Here is a 20,400-nt window from a genome sequence, read left to right as displayed (position 1 = left end):
TTTGGGTGCCATGCAGCTACAGCACTCCAGCTATAGGTAGTGTGTGAGCCCTTGAACAAGGGATGTGTCTGCCCACTGTAATTAGAGCGTTACCATGTGGGCTATCACCACCTCTGGAATCACGTGAAGGGCCAGGGAGCAGAAGTTACTGCAGTGGGGATCCCAAAGCCATGACTGTCTGGACATCTGAAGAAGGCTGGGTGTTGTGTCTGAAATGAGCAAGCTGGGGTTGTGCTGCTCCTTGCCAAGTGGTTGCCCATTCCTGATCTTACAGAGCAAGACTGAACACAGTGTGGGTCCTGCTCCCTACTTCTCCCAGGTGTCAGGCCATGTTTTGACCCTTGCATGCTATCCTCCCTACCAGTTCTTGTTCCATCCTGATGCTCTGGCAGGGCTGCAGGTCAGTCTAAGTAATGGTCCTTTCTGGGTTCACTGCCTTGCTAAACGCTGCTAGCACTATTCAGTCTAGCAGAACCAGTGTGGATAGTTAGTAGTAAACTTCTTTGGAAAAGTAATATGCAGTGGCTAAATGTTAATCTTTAAATAGTCAGTGAACTGTATTTTTTTTTTTTTTTTTTTAGGAATCTCTGAGTATTCTGTTAGGGGCAGTGTTCAGTTTTGGACTGCATTGTATCCAGCAGTTAATTTGTTCAGAGAAATGTGTCTACCACAAGTGCATCCTTTACTACTCAGTTTCAGCAACCACCAGTGCTGCTGTTCAGTACAAACTTGTTCAGTTGTGTTTCCCATCAAGGGAAAAACAGAAGATCACCGGGCATGTGGCATCTGCCAGAGACACTGCATAGGCTGCAGGATACTGCTGCTGTGTGCAGGGCCACACAACTGCTTGCTGGCTGGGCTGGTCAGACAGTACAGAGCACTGCTGTAAAGAAGCATTTCTTGGCTTTGCTGGCGTGTGTATGGGGGTACTTGTTCAGTGTGTTTCCCCATGAATCATGGTGGTGAAGATTTGGTTTTAGCAGTCCAGCAGTCCTGCAGGGAAGGTAATTGGTGCTCTTAGAGTATAGCTGGAATGGTAGGTGAGCCTTTTCCCTAATGCATCTGCCTGGGTACGTTGATTAAAACACCAGCTTCTGAGTTGTAAGTTATGCACACTGTTAAGTGTGGAATTTGTTCTGGAAAATTGTTGTGGGTCAGGGTAACCCCCAGTATCAGTACAGGCTGGGGGGATGAATGGATTGAGAGCAGCCCTGCAGAGAAGGACTTGGGGTAGTGGTGGATGAAAAGCTGGACATGAGCTGGCAGCGTGTGCTTGCAGTTCAGAAAGCCAGCCATATCCTGCAAGTGTGACCAGAAGGGAGAAGGAGGTGATCCTGCCCCTCTACTCTGCGCTGATGAGACCCCACCTGCAGTCCTACATCCAGCTTTTGAGCTCTCAGTACAGCATGGATCTGTTGGAAAGGGTCCAGAGGAGGCCACAGAAATGCTCAGAGGGCTGGAGCACCTTTCCCCTGAGGAAAGGCTGAGTGTTGGGCTTGTTCAGCCTGGAGAAGAGCAGGCTCTTGGGAGATCTTATTGCAGCCTTCCAATACTTAAAGGGGGCTTATAAGAAAGATGGGGAGAGACTCTTTAGCAGGGCCTGTTGTGACAGGACTGGGGGTGATGGTTTTAAACTGAATGAGGGTAGATTGAGACCGGATACAAGGAAGACAATTTTTACAATGAGGGTGGTAAGGCACTGGAACAGGTTGGCCAGAGAGGTGACAGATGCCCTGTCTCTGGAAACATCTCTGCTCATTGCAGGGGAATGGGCTAGATGACCTTTAGAGGTCCCTTGCAACCCAAACTATTCTATGATAAATCACAGATACTGTCTGAATCTATAACTGGGGAACTTTCAACCCTTAAAGAGTATTTGGGGTGTCCTGGTTTGATGCCTTTCTGTGTGGATTGCAGGTGAACATGAGTGCTGTGGTTGACAGGAGCAGGGGTGAACAGGGAGAATTTGTTCCTGCACATTTCTGAACAGTAGCATGTGAAGACAGTTGGAATTAATGCTCTGAAGCTGAATGGTTTTGGTTGGCTTATGTGCCTGTCACTGAGAAGGGTTTTTGGCGTGGTGGGTTTTTGGAGATAGTATGAGAAGGAAGGCAACTCAAGTGTCAGCAGCATCTGCAGATCAACCTGTTAAGTGCTTCCAGCAGTAGCAAGGGAGTGTTTTTTTCAGGAAATGTAAAGGGGAGAGCTTTACTGGGATAAATTCACAGTTATTTTTAACTCTGTTCTAGCACATTGGTTCATGAAGTCTTTAATATGCTTTTGTTTCTTATTTACAATTCAAGAGCAAACTTCACCTTAGTGAATGACAGAAACATACTTCTATCCCCAATGAAAAGTACCTTCCTATACAAAAAGCATCTTTTGAGAAAGTAAAAATACAGAATGGGAAGTCAAAGGAAGACCTCTGTGAATTGTCAGGAGGAGCTGAGAAGACTTTTTAAGCTCTTTGAGGGGGAGAGCTGCTAAGTTGAGGACAAAGCAAGTATCAAGTGAAATAACTAGACTTCTGTACTCTGCCTGTTCCAAGGCAGTATCACTTGAGAGGTCCTGTTTCCCCTTCATGCAAGGTGGTGGCAGCAGCATGTCTGAGGGCTGTGATGGCTTCTTAATAACAGCGCCATACAGCTCCCTAGCTGAAGTGTGCACTTGGGGATTGACAGCAGTATGCAAGTCAATGCTTGGACTGCCCCTTCTTCAATATCCTGATCAAGTTGCTATCTGGCAAAGCAGCATGAAGAATGGTGAATTGCATTATTCATACCTATTTAAGCTCTGAATTATTCTGAGCAGTTTTTGTGCTGATGACTGACCTGTAATGTGCCAAACCTGATGTAACAGTAATTTGCTGGGTATCAACTAGACCAGTCCTTGAGCATAAAGTCTGAAAAGTTTACCAGGCTAATCCATTAGAAAGAACTGATCCATTAAACTCAGAGTGGAGTATGATCAGTACTTAGGGTGGCTGCAGATATATGTATTTTTGGTTGTCTGATGTTTATAGTTGTGAAATGGGGTGTGTGCTGGGTTAGCTTGTGCAATAGGCAACATTGCTGAACTTAGACTTCACTTAGTAATGCAAGGCTTTATTCTTAGGGTTTGCAGTGATGTTCAGTTCCAGGTCAAACACTGTAAGAAGGCAACTTGTAGAAACACTGAATGTGGTTCTGTGCCAGCTGTTCACTAAAAGCAGTGGACGTGTGATTTCTTAAAAAAAATAACCAACAACAAAACTCAACCACAACCACATAAACCCAACAAAAACCCTTTTCCTTCTTCCCCCCAACTTATAGAGCTGAATTTTGGTTTCTTTCGAGATACGCTGCACTTCTTCCCTCCCCCTGTAGTTTCCATCATGTCAGATGTACTAGAATCAGACAAACTGTCTGCCTGAGTTTGTGTGCATCTAGGTATGTCTTTCCAGGTTTGTCCACTCTCATACTTCAGTACAATAAATGGTTTAACGTGCTCTGCTTACTTTGCTGTACAGTAGAAGTGAGGAGCCTGGAGATTAGTTTACCCAAGCATGTTGATGTTTAGGAAAACTTACCTTCATGTGGAATTGACTGGGACACAACTACATCATGCTTAAATACAGGAATACTGTTTGGCAATCTTGAGAGATTAATACTTTTATGGTAGGTTGCAAAAAAAAAAAAACAAATACAGATTGCTTGTAATGTCACCCAGAGGTGAAAAGTGATCTCTCATGTCCAAAGTCTGGTCTGATGGAAGAGGGTATGTTCAGGTTCTTCTGAGACCTGGAAATCAGTAAAAGCTTTATCTCTTTTGGGGGGAATCATCTCTGAACAAACTCTCATGACCCTTTTTTTCCTATGCTTCTAGAATGATTAGTGTTTTATGACTGTCTGTTGATTTGCATGACAGCAGTATCTCTCCAGGCTAACAGTTTCATTTAATTTTCTGTTCTAGTCTGACTTGGGAGTAGGAGCAAGTGTCTCTTAACAGGATTTACTCTGCTCAAGCAGCATTAAAAGTTAGTCAAGGACATATCAATCAGATAAAATCTGGGAGTATTTATTAATATAATGAGAACTTCAGCGGTCATAAGGTAGATGCATTATCTGCATTATGTAAGGGAAAAATAAACCCATCAGTGCAGTTGGTTTATTAGTGAATTGCTCTTGTTCATTGTGTGGGTGGTTGCAGGATTCTCCCTCTTATCTCTCAAATGAAATTAAAAGCAGTGCAGAAGTATTCAAGCCCTGTATCTTGAGTTTAACCAGTTTGCAGCCCTGGCAGAATGTGATTCAAGGTCCTTTTGCTAGTGACAGCCATTGCTCCAAATCTGTCTGGAAGCACTGCAGGAATTGGTGCTGCACAGCTGCGTATGCTCTGTAGGGGCAAGTAGCAGCCAAACTCCATCTGGAATAGAACACTTCAAGCACTACATGGTTGGGTGGGTGTGAAATACGAACACACTCCTCTAAACAAGATAACAAGGTTTTATTGAGGGACAAAGTCAATAAAACAAAAGCAACAGCACTGGGCACGTGACCGTAGCCAGAGGCGCGAGTGATTAGTATTTGTTACAGGTTTATATACTTTCACTATTACATTAGTTACATTCATATTCATAATTCCCACATATAGGCGGGGGGTATTATAACTAGCTTCAAGAAATTATTATCATAAGTCTCTTCCTCTTGGCGTCTGCACAGTGCTCTGCGGTGATTGTGGGCAGGGGTCTTGAGGATGAAGTAAACAGTCTTCCTCTTGTGAGTAGGGGTCTTCAAGATGAAGTAAGCAGTCTTTGTCACAGTGCACTTTTCACCTTTGGCAGAGTTCGACACCCCAGTAATCACACAACCAGCTATATCTGTAATTATTCTGATCACTAGCAAAGATTTAAAACAGTGTAGCCTTCCTGGAAAATTTATTGCAGGATAGGCAGACAAGGAGTATCTCAAGCTAGCAGATGTTTGGGAGGCTCTGTCTCTAAACTAACTGATAAGTAGGATGGTGTGAAATAACTCATTCATGTTTAGTGGGGCCACTAAATCCTGTTATCTCACCACAGACTTACAACACCGACGTTGTTCTTTAAAACTAAAGGTACTTTAGAAGACTGGTGTGAAACAACTAATTCATGTTTAGTGGGGCCACTACATTCCACAGACTTACAACATAAACATTGTTCTCTTTCTACAACCTAAGTTAAGTTAAAAAAGTACTTTAACTCTATGTTTTTCCAGGCACTAGCTTACCTTACATCAAGCCCCCCCCTTCTTTCTTTTACCTTTACAAATTCTTTTGCTATGTGACTCTGTTTTGATCAAGAAATCTGAACCTTTTTAACTTGTTGTCTAGTCTTGTGTCTTTAGCGAGTTTTGTTTCTGTTATTGTAAACTCATACAGTTATATCCACATAACCACACCTATGATTTGCGAAAGCCAATACATTTATGTGTTTATCACAGTGGGTGACTGATAAAATGCTGGACTGTGGAGGAATAGGAAAGGTATCTTGTTTGATGTTGCAGAGAAAACAATACAGCTTACTCTGGGTTAGTGAACTGCTGCGAGTACATCATACTAGCAATCTGTTGGTGTGCCATTAGCACTCCTATGTTAGGTCTTATTTTCCTAAGCTTAGATGGGCTCACCAAAATTCTGTAGTGGGTGAGAAACGTAGATGAACAATGTGGGCTCGTCTTTGCTACTGGCTCCTCTGCTTGGATAAGCTACGTAACTGACTCAAGGTCTTTTGTTGGCTTTTAAGTGCTTCATGGACAGGCTGGTTCTCTGGAGGGTGTGTGGCAGAAAACATTGCTAGTCTAAAGGTGTGATTTGACCAGCTGGGGAAAGGGGATCAGGAGCATGTTCTTATGATACAGGAGATTCCTGGGTCACATATGATTGCAGGCTTGTTGTACCAGTGCAGTACTTCTGCTGGCTAGGCAGGGTTTTGAAGTTTCATGGATATTTCATATGATGTTTTCAGGTAAGCCAAAGCAAAAATGTTAATAGGATTTCCATGCAGCTTGCTACTTGCAGTTGCTTGTGTGGAGAAACCACCCTTTGTGTTATACAGTTACACTTGTTTGACAGCACCAGTCTAAACCTTAAAGGTCAGTCAAGGCCTGAGAAGGAAAGAGCGTATCAACCTGGTGGTTGCCATCATGTTGAATTATTAAGCACTTATCTTTTGTCACTGATAACTGAGTAAGTAACCAGACTGCAGCAGGGGTGCAGCTTAACCATACATCCACTAGCTTATGTGTGGAAATTCAGGCTAAAAAATGTACGTTTTCACAGCTCTGCAGTTTCCAAGAACATGATGTGACTGCAAGGATCTGTGAGACTTGAGAAATTAGAAATGTTTGTGGGACATTTCAGAAGGAGGGACCACTTGAAAGTAACTGTGTCCTAGGAACTTGTGCATAGTTCCCTGTTTGATAAGAGTGTGTATAACAAGGGTAAGATTCAGCTGTAAGTTTTCAAATTAATTTCCACATTTTAGTGTGCATTTATCAGAGGGATGTAATTCTCTCCCAAGTTGCAGTAAGTTCAAGGGTTTGAAGATGAAAAGAATAAGTTAGAAGCCTGAGCTCTTGTCCATGTAGCTTACTTGAAATGCCTCCAGGCTAGCATCAAGTACCTTCAATTGACTTCTGATACATTGTTTGGATCTGTTTTAAGCCAGCTGATGCTGTGACCCTGGAGGAGGGCAGGGAAGCTCAATGAAGGGATTAAACAGAAAAAACCCTAGTAAGGCATCCAAACAATCTGGTAAAAGGTTGATTGCCAAGCTTCTGTGTAAAGGCTGCCACTGAGCAGTGTGGGTATGTGTAACAATGGAAGTCAAAGCGGTGCTTCTGTTAAGTCCCATCAAATCTGCAGTGAGGTGGCGAGAGCTGAAGCTGTCTGAACACTGCCTGCATTTGGAAAATTGGGTGGGATTTTAGGAGAGCTTAGCCAGCTAGCTGTTTCTTCCCCTAGTGCTAGGGGTGTTTGGAGTTGAATTATGTCAGCAGGAGAAGGCTGTTTTGACAAAACGGAGCTTTCCATACTTCGTTGTCTTCTGATGGTAAAATTAACCATGCTTCTGATAATTCCCTTCCGGTTGGTGCTGTGTGCATCCTTTTTGGGAGCCCACCTGCAGATTACTGTACTCTGACTATTTCTGGGCAACTTGTGCAACATTGCTAAGAATTACTAAGTCCCAAGCACAGAAGACACTCTCACAGTGCTTTTGAAGGGGAAGCTAACGCCTGTAGTGGGACTGATATGTGTTTGGAAGCGCTTGTGCCAGCTTTTGTCTGGATTTAGGAGCCTTGCTAGGAGAACCCAAGAGTAAGCACTAGGGAGAGTTGCTGGAGGACTAAAGGAAGCTGTACTGGAGTGGGTAAAGAATAAATTGAGGAGTCTGAGAAGGGAAGTCAAAGACTTCAGTCTAGTTTTCTTGGGCTCTATTTAATCAATTGATTACAGGGTAAGAGGAGGAGAGCCTTCTGCTATAAGGTAGCTTTAGCAGGGTGACACTAATAGCTAATTTGTCTACTTCCAAGCTTTTCTTTGTATACAAGAGTGAACTATTCCTGCTGCAGCAGCATACATTCACTTCCCTCTGGGGAAGGGGGATTGTCAGGGAGAAGTGGATGGCTTTCTAAAACATTTGCCAAGAGCTGCTTCTGTGTTAAAGGTCTGAAATCATGTGTCAGACCCAAGAAGTTGCTCACTCATTCATCTTGTAAGCAAAATGTATTTGTATAAAAGGGACTGACTTATGGGACAAAACTTCGGTATTGTTTTCATGGTGGGGCCTGATATTGTGGAGTGTGAATTTTGGGCTTTTCTGGAGCTGCTTTTCAGAAATGGAAGCTCTGGGATGCAGCGTTGAAAGAGGGAGTTTTGCTTTAAAAGTAGAGCAGACTTGCCTTCTGAAGGAGGCTGGGAGTTGCTCTACTTGAATTCACTCAAGTAAAGCTTTTAATTAAACTATAAGGTTCCATACTAAAACTTTGTTTGAAACAATTCTGCTCTGCACTACAGCCTTTTCTTCCTCGTCTTTTCCAGGTGTCATCTGGCTCCAGCTCAGTGCTGCTTCTTCAGCTCAGTGCTGCTTCTCCAGCTTTTTTGATAGGTTGAGTCTCTTACCACGGATCAAAGTCTATAAAGAATGGCACTTAACTGGGATAAGCGGCACTTAACTGGGATAAGTCAAACAACTAAGTACATTCCTCTAAAATCTACCTGTCAGGATTTTGTCTCTGTTAGTCTCGCTTGGAGGCGTTCCTCTGTATTTGTAGAGTTTGGCCTGACTTCTCCAAAGTCAATGCAATCCCCTACCTGATCACTGGTTCTGGGGTGCTGGCTACTGTGTCCTCTTGGACTCTTCCCATAGGTTAGAAACAGTTTTCTTCTCTTACTGCTGGAGCTGACAAACATGATTGCTTTGACCACTGTTTGAGAAAACAGTGGTCAAAACTTTGCCATAAGCCAGGGATTTCGGCCTAACAAAAACCTTAGAAGTGCTGAGCAGATGTCTTGTAGCAGAGAATCTGTGGAAATACAGACTTTCGTCTGATAAGAATGGGTTAAGAGGCTTACTGTGGTGTCAGCTTGCCTAGTGGCAAAATACACTGGAACGTGGATCTACTCCCTCACAAGATCTCAGGAAATTAGTCTGAGGAGGAGAGAATTGGTGCCTTTGCTAAGACGTGCATCAGCTGTCAGGAGTGCTGTGGGCTGAGACTTTGTAAGAAAAGATACCAGCAACCCTGTAACCCTTAATGGTAACATTCACAGGGGTTTGTTTTGCAGGGTGATGCATCTTGGGAGGATACTGATCATTCCAAGAGGGTTTTGTTTGGTTGGGGTTGTTTGTCTGTTTTAATATGAGTAAGGGAAGGCAGTATTTAGTCTTAAGAAAATGCTGAAGAAGGTATTTCTATACAAAGAACTATGTTGAACAATGCTGTTGCATCAGGGAGAGCTAGTCCAGAAAAAGTATATGGGGAAGGTTGAAGTAATGAGATTAATATGGTGATGCTGTGTTGAACTCTGCTAGGAGACAGTAAATGCCTAAGCCGTTAAGCCACAGTCCACTGAGCATTACTAACAGGGCTGCAGAAGCCTGTGCTCACACTATTCAGCAGCTGCTGTAGCTGTGCAGCTCTGTTCATGTTGTGTACAAACCTTGGGGGCTGAAAGAGGTATCTGCTGTTACAGGGAGGTGAGAGAGCACATTGTGGAAATAGGAGCTTGAGTGTACTAATATGAGGCTTGCTTAGTGTTAGGGCTTCTGTCCTATAGTTTCATGGCTTCTGTCTCTCTTTATGCAGTTTTAAAGCTTTGGATCAGGTGCTGAAAAGCATTACTCATCTGTAAACTGTAAGACTTTGAAGATCAAATTGGTGCTACAGAACCTAGATTGGCTTAAGATGCTTAAGTAGTTTTATAGCTGTTAAAATGGTTTATGTCCTATAAAACTCAGTTGGAGCTGGGAGAAGAGCCTGACTGTTGCTGCCTGATTGGCATCTATGTGGTAAAGATGGGGTGGGGGAAGACCTGGCTGGAAGTACTTACCCCAGCTGCAGTTGCTGGAAAGCTTCCAGAGATGCAAATTCAAACCTGGTATCAGCTGAGCAGGCAGTTGAATCGTACCTATCAAGCTTGAAATAAGAGATTGGATCTTTTGCTAAGCCTCACAAACAGCAAGTGCCTCTTCCTCCTCTTAGGCAACAAATCCTTTCCCTCATCTTCCCTGTCCTCTTTTGACTGCTGATTTAAGTGCTGAAGTAATGTTAGGCTTGCCAAAATTAGGGACTGGCGTACGAGTTTGGCAGATCTGTGCTTAAACTGGACACAAACATAGGATGTCCAAGATGGTGGAGGTGCCCACCTAGCAGCAGAACTCTGCCTTGATTAGGCATAGATCTTGTGAATTGGTTATTTAGGTAGCTTTAACCAGAGTATTGTTTGGATCTTGCCTAGGGTAGCCTCTGTATTCTTCCAATCCTGAGCCATTAGTGGTAGCCTTTCCATTTTGTATTTAACTCTTGCTACGAATCACTACTAAATACGTAGCATAGCTTCCCCAAAGCCCTGAGATGGTATTCAGTCATACTTGAGCTGGATTTGGTTTCTTTAGGGAAGGAGGGATATAACTTTTTCATGTGTAAACAAAATACTGTTCTGCTAGATCTAAATGTGGGAAAAGCAGTTTCTCTGCAAGGCTACCATAACATCTTATCCTTGCTTAGCTACCATGAAGGCAGAAGTGCCTTAATACTATCCTGCCTTACTTAAATTGCTGCTAGAACTTTGGGCTAAGGTGGAAGCTGTGGACCTGGGTAGCAGGTGGTATTTGAAGAAAGAATGTTATCTGAGACTAGGCAGGCAAATACCTGGCTAATAGTGTTTGCTCAAACTTAACAGCTTTTCTGGCTGGGCAGGAAGTTCCCACCCTTGTGATTCAGGATTGCTGACTGTTGATGATAAACAGTTACCGGGGAAAGCTTTAAGTACACTCTCTTACCTTAACAGAGGAGATTGCAACATGCTTAACGGTAGGAGTTCTGATGATAACGCTTTGCTGAGGCTTTCCTGAGCCAGTCGGTGACATTCAGTTGAACTTGGCAGTAATTGGTTCAGGCGTCCTTGACAGAAGCTACCTACCTCATGCCTCAAACACCAGCTTCTAAAATGGCATTGATGACTTAAGTACCAACCTCTTAGTTATCCTGAATTGTTAAGGCAAATAAATACTTGTTCTGGAACAGCAAAAGCTTCAGTTTTAATCTCTATATAGTGAGCAAAACCCCATTGCTACCTGTCTCTGGAGCAGGTGCATCCTTAGGCTTCTGGATCTCTGAATACTGGCTTGCAGGAGAGACCTGCAGCAACAACCAAAGTACACCTGTAACAATTGAATTTGCTATGCAGGGCAAAGAATAAAGGTACGTGATGCACAGTAAGTGCTCTAAGGCACAGAAGTCTAAAGCCTCAGCACTCAAAAGTATGTCTTGCACTGGGAGCAGTCAATCTTGCAGGGTATGCCAGCTGTGTGTGCTCTGAATTACTGTGAGGAGAAGGAGGAAGGCCATGCAGTGGGATATTTTGGTCATGGGAAGGCCTTTTAGAAAGGTGTCATAATGAGCCTGTTTTTATAGCATAGAGAAATCTTGATTCCTTCCATTCTCTTGCTATGTTCAGACTGTCAAGAGGTGCTAAACCAAACGCTAAAAAGCTTCACACTGCAGAGCAAAACCGTTATTTTTGGTTCCATGTGGCTGCTGTCATCCTTGTCGTACTTTCCTTGGGCTTCCTTGGGGTCATTGCTTTAATTTGGGAAGTCCTTTGGAGAGAAATTAATTCCTCCTCTGAAAGCACCACCAGCAGCTAGCAGAGTCTCTCTTCAGACTGTCTTTAGGCAGTATAGGAGTGCTGCCCTGCTCTGCCCTGAATCCTTGGGTATGCTAAGAAGCTACTGGGAAAGAAGTGAATAAACTGACTGGCAGGGGAGTACTTGTCTTCCTAGAAGTGGAGGAGTTAGGGATAACAGCCTAAAAGCTGTGCTGCAGCAGGTTTGGAAGGGCGGATTTCATTTCTTTCTCCTTACAGCTGGATTGGCTTGTACTTCAGGGTGAAGACCACAAAACTTCCCTAGATGATGAGGAAGCAGCTTGTTGAGGAAGACAGCTTCCTTCATCACCAGTTAGGATTTGACACTGAGCAAGGAGGGGTGCTCCTGTAAATAAACTGCTGCAGGGAAGAGAGCAGGAAGCTAAAGCTGATTTGTTTGGGAGGCGCTGTAGCAATCCAACTGTGTTGCCACTGTAAAATAGATTAATCTGAGCAGACAGGGTAGTCTGAAGTAAGGAGTGCTTGTATGATCCCTCTTCTGGCAATGATCTTAGGACAGTAATGTTTCTTAAAACTACAAAATTGTCTTGGGTGACTTCTGGGCTTGTGCTCAGGCTGGGAATAAGCCAGGGCAGAAGCAGAATTTGGCCTCTTATGGAGGCTCAGATCTGTAACTTTGCAAATCTTCCCTGTAAGGCAAAGGTGTTCTGGCAGCAGGCGATGGTCCTGCACTTGTCTCTAACCAGGCTAAAGAGTTTGTTCATACATGGTTCTGTCTGCAGCAGTGATGGGCCAGGCCAGTGGTCTTAGACTGGCAATGTAGATGCCTCTGGAGACATGAAACCAACTTTTGCACATGAAGATGCAGGAACAGAACCAGACTTTTTTGAATGGCTGGTATGGGGTAAAACTGAACACAGCGTATTTAGTGTAAATGACAAGAATGTAAATGTTGAATCCCATAAATGCCCTTGGCCAGGAAACAGTGTTCCTGCTTGCTAGCACAGATGAGCAGATCTTCATAAGGGTTCTTTTTGTGTAATGGCTACTTCAGTTGTCATAACCAGCTAGCGTTGACTGATGTTACACTGAGTGACTCTTTGGGGTGAGAAAAGAGTCCTAGTGGATAACCTCACTTCAACTCTTTCTTTGTTGAGCGAGTGATAGTAGAAAACATACCTGATAGCGATCATTTCACCTAACTAGTTAGTATAATGATTGCCTGAGCCTTTTGTACAGAAGGCAGTCCCCATCTGCTGAGTTACGTGAAGAGAGCATGCGAAGCAGAATTGGTAGCTATTCATGTTAGTGTGCTTGGTTAATAGGGAGTATATCATTAGTGTAGCTGTGTTACAATTCTCTGCTGCCTCTGGATGCTTTAACTAGAATCTGCAGCCAAAGCTTTGACCTTTGTCAGGTGAACTTCGAAGTATTTCTGGCAGATGCCATAGCCATGTGTCAGAAGTGCAGAGGGGCATTGTATTTTCTTTTCAGGGGGTTTGGAAAATAGCAGAGACCTGTGTTTCAGGCTCCAATGCTGTCATCATTATGAGCCTGCAGGTAGTCTGCAGCAGCAGCCAATGTAGGTCTGCAGCCTAAAGGAATGGATCTTTAATTATCTGGAAGGTCTGTTTGTGACTGCAGTGGAAATGGGAAGTTTAAAACTTCAGAAGTGATATGCTTTCTTCTCGTGCCCCCAGAAAATACACTGGCCAGGCTCCACATGGGTATGCTGCAGGGCTCCTTCACTTCTGCTGCTTTGAGTGGAGGCTGGTGTAATGTCTGTCATTGGCAATGTCTTAAAACATCACTCTTGCCATGGAGGAAAAGATTAACTTTCATTTGGTCATGTTTCTCTGTGTGCAGGCAGCAGTGAAGAGCCCATCTGAAAGTGTGGGTTGGTAGGAAATTGTTCACTGTGAAGGTGGTCTGCACTGGCTGGTTTTTTCACTGACAGAAGCTGATCTTAGAAGTAAAAAATAGAATGTAGTGAAACACTGGAAAGCTGTGCTGAGTGCTTCTTTTAGGTAAGAAGTCCTTCTGCTTCCAGGGCTAAATCCATATATGCAGCATAATGTTAAATGGCTTACGTAAGTTCATCTTTCTTTATCATAAATGTGTCGAAACATAAATACATTTCATAAGGACAACACATTCCAGCATGGCCGGTTCATGGCATAACTGGTTACTGGAGAAATAGTTACACATGCAGAATTTTCCATTAATCAGAGGAAAAAGTCCTGCACAGATGGTGTATAGGATAGATTATGGCTAGTAATCCTTTTGTGTCCTAGATTAAGAATATCCTGGTGTAGCTGCAGTCAGCTGACCTTTTTTAGTTGAATGATTGGAAGTTCTTGCTGCAGTTCTGCAGAGGACCAGGTTCTTCCAGAAGCCACGGATAGTGCGCTGTGAATGTTTGTCAAAGGAACAGTCTATGTAAGTCCAGCCCTGGTTATAAATTTACAGGAACTCAACTTGAGCCATGTAAACAACAGCAGCTACAAGATGGCTAAGGAATCACTTGCTAGACAGCTCTCCCAAATCTAACAGGGGGGTAAGAGAGATGAATGTTCTGAGAAGGTGCAGCAAGTATCATGTGAAGAACCGGAGTGTGTCTGAATCCTGCTGCTTGGGTTGCCCCAGAACACGAAGATGAATGCTTCGGTGGAAGAAGAGGATGGCTGCACGCTCTGAGTTTTCTGGCATGGATCTGTATGAGGATTACAAATCACCCTTTGATTTCAATGTTGGAGTGAACAGAAACTATCTTTACCTGTCGCCTACCATAAACCTTTCTCCACCTGGATCACCTACGCTGTCAAAGTCTGGTAACTTCCTTCTCTTCCTTTTCTAACATCCTACATGGAAAGCTTAGTGATCAGTATCTGTAAAAAGGAACTTCCCAGATTAAGAACCTGTAAAACTTGGCTGAAATGCAGGTGTAAATGAAGGGAAAGGTTGTCCTGCTGTTAACTCTGGTAGCTTATTAGCTTCAGCATGTCAGGTAGGTTATATCCCATGTGCTATATATTTACCAGCTTTACCTTATTTGATATTTCAGTGGAAAGGCATTTTGAGGGAGTGACAAGTGAGCAAAAGAAGGTTAGGAACAAAACGGCAACTTCTGTGAGACTGAAGCAATTGGCCTATTTTGTCTATTTGTTTATTTTTGGGGGGAAGGTAGGAATTGCATACTTAGTATGACTTCAGAGCTCTGATACTCTTTAATATCTGCCCTTGCCTTAGTACTGAAAATATCTCTGATTAATGAAAATGCTCTCTAAAACCTTTACTCTGTTCCATCCAGCACTTAAAATGCTGAAAATCTTACACATGCAGATTCTGTGCTTGAACTCTCTTGAGGAAGTGGCTGTTGGGGGCTGTTCTGCAGCAGCATTCATATATTGCTTAACCACACTAGTTTCTGGCTAGTAACCTCTCATACAGAACATCTACAGCTATGCTTCTCAACACATCATGGTCTGGTTTTACAACCTTTCTTCCATTTCTGTGTTCCCGGATGTCATCTTCCAGAATAATTTAAAATGTAGACAGCTTTGCCCTACTTCAGGTGTGGCAAAGCAAAGTTACAAAGGTGTTGACTTCTTTTTGATGGGCTTGTTCTTTAACATCCTAAGAAACGTGCATACGTTGGGGGACCTCTGTGTGAAGTGAACCAAACCCCTCTGTGAACTTCAGCTAGCAGCTACTTTCACCTCTGCAGTTACGGCATCTCCCACCTCTTCTAAAGGTGGGGGAACCATCCTTTGTATCTGGTGATGCATCACCACGAGCACCAACCTTTGCTGGGTCTTTTGACATTCTTTTTCATAGAATCATAGAATAGTTAGGGTTGGAAAGGACCTTAAGATCATCTAGTTCCAAGCCCCCTGACATGGGCAGGGACACCTCACACTAAACCATATCGCCCAAGGCCTTGTCCAGCCTGATCTTGAACACTGCCAGAGATGGAACATTCACAACCTCCCTGGGCAACCTATTCCAGTGCCTCACCACCCTAATGGGAAAGAACTTCTTTATATCCACTCTAAACTTCCCCTGTTTAAGTTTTAACCCATTACCCCTTGTCCTGTCACTACAGTCCCTAATGAAGAGTCCCTCCCCAGCATCCCTATAGGCTCCCTTCAGATACTGGAAGGCTGCTATGAGGTCTCCACGCAGCCTTCTCTTCTCCAGGCTGAACAGCCCCAACTTCCTCAGCCTATCTTCATACGGGAGGTGCTCCAGTCCCCTGATCGTCCTCGTGGCCCTCCTCTGGACTTGTTCCAATAGTTCCATGTTTTTTTTATGTTGAGGACACCAGAACTGCACACAATACTCCAGGTGAGGTCTCACAAGAGCAGAGGGGCAGGATCACCTCCTTCGACCTGCTGGTCATGCTTTTTTAGTGCAGCCCAGGTTGTCTTTCTGGGCTGCAGGTGCACACTGCTGGCTCATGTTCATTTTCTCATCAACCAACACCCCCAAGTCCTTCTCCACAGGGCTGCTCTGAATCTCTTCTTTGCCCAACCTGTAGCTGTGCTTGGGATTGCTCCAACCCAGGTGTAGGAGCTTGCACTTGGCATGGTTAAACTTCATGAGGTTGGCATCAGCCCACCTCACAAGCGTGTCAAGGTCCCTCTGGATGGCATTCTTTTCCTTCCAGCATATCAACCGAACTACACAGCTTGGTGTCATCGGCAAACTTGCTGAGGGCGCACTCAATCCCACTGTCCATGTCAGCGATGAAGATGTTGAACAAGACCGGTCCCAACACTGATCCCTGGGGGCACCACTTGTCACTGCTCTCCAATTGGACATTGAGCCTTTGATCACAACTCTTTGTGTGCAGCCATCCAGCCAGTTCTTTATCCACCAAGTGGTCCACCTATCAAACTGATGTCACTCCAATTTAGAGACAAGGATGTCATGCGGGACAGTGTCAAACGCTTTGCACAAGTCCAGGTAGATGACATCAACTGCTCTACCCCTGTCCATCAGTTCTGTAGCCTCATCATAGAAGGCCACTAAATTGGTGAGGCAGGATTTCCCCTTAGTGAAGCCATGCTGGCTGTCACCAAGCACCTTGTTGTTTTTCATGTGCCTTAGCATGCCTTCCAGGAGAATCTGCTTCAAGATTCTATCAGGCACAGAGGTGAGACTGACTGCTCTGTAGTTCCCTGGGTCATCCATTTTCCCCTTCTTGAAAATGGGGGTTATATTTCCCCTTTTCCAGTCATCAAATTTTTCATTGAGTTTGAATGATTATATTATTGGTGTTTAGGAGAAGCCCGAGCACTTTCTCCGCTCAAGAAATATGTCTCTTTTGGCCTTTTCACTGAGATAAAGGGGAAGCACTTAAATTAGATCTTTCTTGTATATAGCAGAATAAATATCCTCTGTAGTACTGTACATTACTCAAGTGTTGGAGGGATCTTATAATCTTGTAACAGCTTGTTCTCCTGAACTCTAAGAAGTGCCATTTTTCTTTAGCTTTGCCAAATGTGTAGTGATAGCTAAAATGCTCATTCTGAGTGTTTGACACAGAATATGTCTGTCTAAAGATAGAGCTGTGTGAAGGCTGGCCCTCCCCCACACCAAGAGCTGCTCATGTGAAATGACCAGTACTTCCTTAAACTGCTGATGTTTACTGCTAATCTCTGAATTCAGGCCAGGAAGAGGTAGGAAGTTCTGGTCATAACAGAGCACGAACTTGGGTTGAAACCAACCACAGCAAACCCCAAACCAGAAAACCTGAGTGTGAACTGAATGACTCTAATGCTTTGCCTACGCCAGCAGAATAATAGGGACTTAACTGCCATTTTCCGTAATGCAATCTCTGGAGTCCTAATCAACCAGCTTGTTCATGTCTGATTCATTTAAGTAGATCTAATAAACTGCTGGGATAATGTGTTAATCTTACAGACACCTAAAAACTGACCTTAAAACTAGGTATGTTTTCTGAATATTAGGTAAGTCTTCCCAGTTTTTTCCCCAGTAGAATTTTTACCCTGTTTAAAGATTTTGAGATGTGAAATGCTCAGCTAAACTTGCAGAATACCAAATTTTAAGTCCTTTGCAACTCGTAAAGGTGCAAGAGAACTAATGTAACAAAAGGTGACAAGTTAAAAGCCAGTAACAACAGTTCTGCTGGTTAACAGAGAAGACCACACATGAGAAATGCTCTCTTAATAACATTGAGCTAAAGTGTTTCCATGTGTTGACTGACTGCCATTTCCCTTTTTTTTTGCCCCACACCCCACAAAAATACCTGACTTGGGCTGTGCACCTTTCCGTATAAAGCTTGCTCAAGTCCAGGAGTCAACTGTCAGCCCTGGTTTATGGTAGAATGATAGAATGGTTTGGGTTGGAAAGGACCCTCAAGATCATCTAGTTCCAACACCCCTGCCATTGGCAGGGACACCTTCCACTAGAACAGTTTGCTTAAAGTCTCATCCAGCCTGGCCTTGCACACTTTCACAACTTTGGACATCCACAACTTCTCAGGGCAGTCTCTTCCAGTGTCTCACCACCCTTATAGTAAGGAATTTATTACTTATATCTACTCTTTTTTAGTTTATAACTGTTATCTTTTGTCCAGTCACTAGGACGGGGTATATTTGGTTTGTAGCCACACCATTGTTGAGGTGTGTGGGTTATCTGTGTAGATAACTGCTGCTTGGCCTTCATGTAGCAAAAATGAAGTGCCCTGCGTGTATTGACGTGAACTGAAGAATGAGAGCAAAGTGATCAGAAAGGTGAAAAGTAACAGGGTTAGAGGGAGGTGCCAGGATAAACAGTGATCAGATATTTGCATACTTCAAATGGAACTAAAGGAAAAGTTATAAATGGGAGCGGGGCAGGCAGTGAGGAGAGGAAGGCATGGTTAGGTGTACAGGGTGAGGTATGGAGGACTGTTAGTAGCAGTGAATTCTTTTCTTCCTAAAGGATCTAGAAATGGGAAGGGGAGGAGAGATCATGCCCTTGTTTCTTAACATTGTATCTTGAGTTCAGTGTAGGCAACCAGCAGCACAAATTCCTTTAAAACGCTGCTTTTCCAAAAAAGAAGTACATTCCCCAGGCAGAACCTATTGCAGAAGGAGACAGTCCAGCATGGTTTCCTGCTGCTGGATTCCCTTGATCTATTTTTGGTGTGTAATCCAGATGACTCTTTGTAACCAGATTGAACAGGCTTTCCTCTGGATGTGCTAATGCTCTTGGAGTCAGTGTGGTCTTTGGTACTAACAAACTTTCTGAAATGGCTTTTACAACAACGAGCTCTGTAGTCCCTGAAAAGCCTGCGAATGGAGAAGAAGGCCAGGAGCCAGAGGCTGATGTACCAGGGGTCATAGAGTGCGAGGGAAAAATGCAGCTTAAATTGTTGGTTTTCCTTCAGTCTTACAAGTCTGTGTAATGAGTAGGATAAATAACAATTTGACAGAAAGGTATGGCATTCTTAACAGTTCGATGTTAAGAAAAAGGAATATATAGAATCATAGAACAGTTAGGGTTGGAAAGGACCTTAAGATGAATTAGTTCTAATCCCCTTGTCATGGGCAAAACAAAAATGACCTGATTTGTTCTGAGATATAAGCCATAAGCCTTTTTTTTTTTTTTTTTTGATGCTGCAGTGCTATGCTTTGGTTTGGGCATTAGACTCAAACTTTTTTTCTGCCCTAGATTACTGCCAGAAAATAATGTATTGGGAAGCCTGTAGGAATGATGTTGTGTTTGTGTAGAAGACAGACATAAATCTCTGGGAAAACATGTAGGTTTCAAAAACTAAACCCCATTCTGCATTTATTTGTTTTCTCTATGCTTCCTTCTCACTGTGCTCCTTGGTAACTTACCATTTACAAATGTTCTGCCCATGCAGCAGTGTGCTTCTAGAGGGAGAAGCCTGCTACTGTATATCTCTGGACCCAAATACAGGCTCAAAGCATGTTGTTTTGAAAAGAATTTGTGGGATTGAGCTTTACCTGAGTACAGTAATTTGATCAAGAACAAAGCCTCTTCTTAGGCTTGAGAGCTGCTAGGAGCATTCTTCATAGGATACATACAACTAATTACAGACACGCAGAATCTTTCTTCTCCCTGACTTTTCAGTTGATTGTGATGTAGCTATTAGATACCAAGCCTCACAGTGAAATCATAGTGGTGGTCTCATTGCACATGAATGAGTTCTTGAATTCCCAGACCAAGTGGTAGTATGGGCTGCCATCAGAAGCTGCTGAAATCAGGATGGCTTGTATGTGGTTAATTACTATACTGACTCGTAAGGTAACATTACTTAATATGTCCTCAATTTATCTGATTTATATATTTATGTAAATACATATACACACATACACACACCCACTCTCTCCTTACAAACAGTCCTCATGGTTTGTGTGGGGTTTTTTTCCCCTCTCATGTTAATTTTTATTTATTTATTTATTTTTTATTTAATGATATATAAAGCTGTTTTTTTCTCTTGAATAGAGAATTAGTTCTGGGAATCCACAAACCATTCCAGCATGCAGCCTCTTTGCAAACTGGTCTCTTTGCCAATTAGAACAGGATTCCTTACTGTATGTTTAAGCGTCAGCTACAAAGATTTGGAATAGTAAATCTTTAGCTGAAAGATTTGTTTGTTGCATTAAAATGTGTTCAAAGTGATTTTACTGCAAGGACTAAGAATAAATAATGAGCACATCATGGCAATACAAATAATATTGTTCTCCTTCCTGTCCCTGAAGCTATGAAGGTGAAAACTGAGGATGGCCATAGGGATGTCTGGGATCCATACAGAGGAGTTTAGCAGAGTTTTGGTTTCTGGATTTAGATTGGGAAGAGGCAGCACTGTGAGTGAATACACATCCTCATCAGTCCCTTTTCAGTACTCCATCACTTTCTGTGAAGCGATTGCCTTTTGTTCCCAAGTTCCTTTTCCAGGCTTATCATCTGTCCAGGTACAAAACAGCAGCTTACTTCTAGTTCTACCATATCAGTGACTTTCTAGACACAGTGGTCCTGCTTACTCGGGATGGAGAGGTTGAACAGGGTATG

At 43.2% G+C, this 20,400-nt stretch overlaps 1 protein-coding gene across 4 annotated transcripts in view; it reads left to right on the top strand.

Annotated features, from left to right (window-relative positions):
- The window catches only part of TPD52 (tumor protein D52), a 41,759-nt gene that overhangs the window by 8,715 nt on the left and 12,644 nt on the right, over nt 1-20,400 (top strand). Inside the window, exon 1 of one of the 4 annotated variants that reach the window (XM_062641575.1) lies at nt 13,698-14,180. The exons of 1 other annotated variant lie outside the window; for it this stretch is intronic. In XM_062641575.1, coding sequence (XP_062497559.1) covers nt 14,009-14,180 — 172 coding nt within the window. In that variant the 5' untranslated portion in view covers nt 13,698-14,008. Of the gene's footprint in view, nt 1-13,697; nt 14,181-20,400 lie in introns of those variants that run through there. 2 more of the 4 variants (XM_062641576.1, XM_062641577.1) reach the window with 2 other exon arrangements.

The sequence above is a fragment of the Pezoporus occidentalis genome, unplaced genomic scaffold (genome assembly GCF_034315485.1).
Source record: "Pezoporus occidentalis ecotype Australia unplaced genomic scaffold, CSIRO_AGI_Poc_V1 ctg69, whole genome shotgun sequence".
Lineage (NCBI taxonomy): Eukaryota > Metazoa > Chordata > Aves > Psittaciformes > Psittacidae > Pezoporus > Pezoporus occidentalis.
Note: the sequence above shows the minus strand (reverse complement) of the source record. Positions and strands in the feature narration are given on the sequence as shown.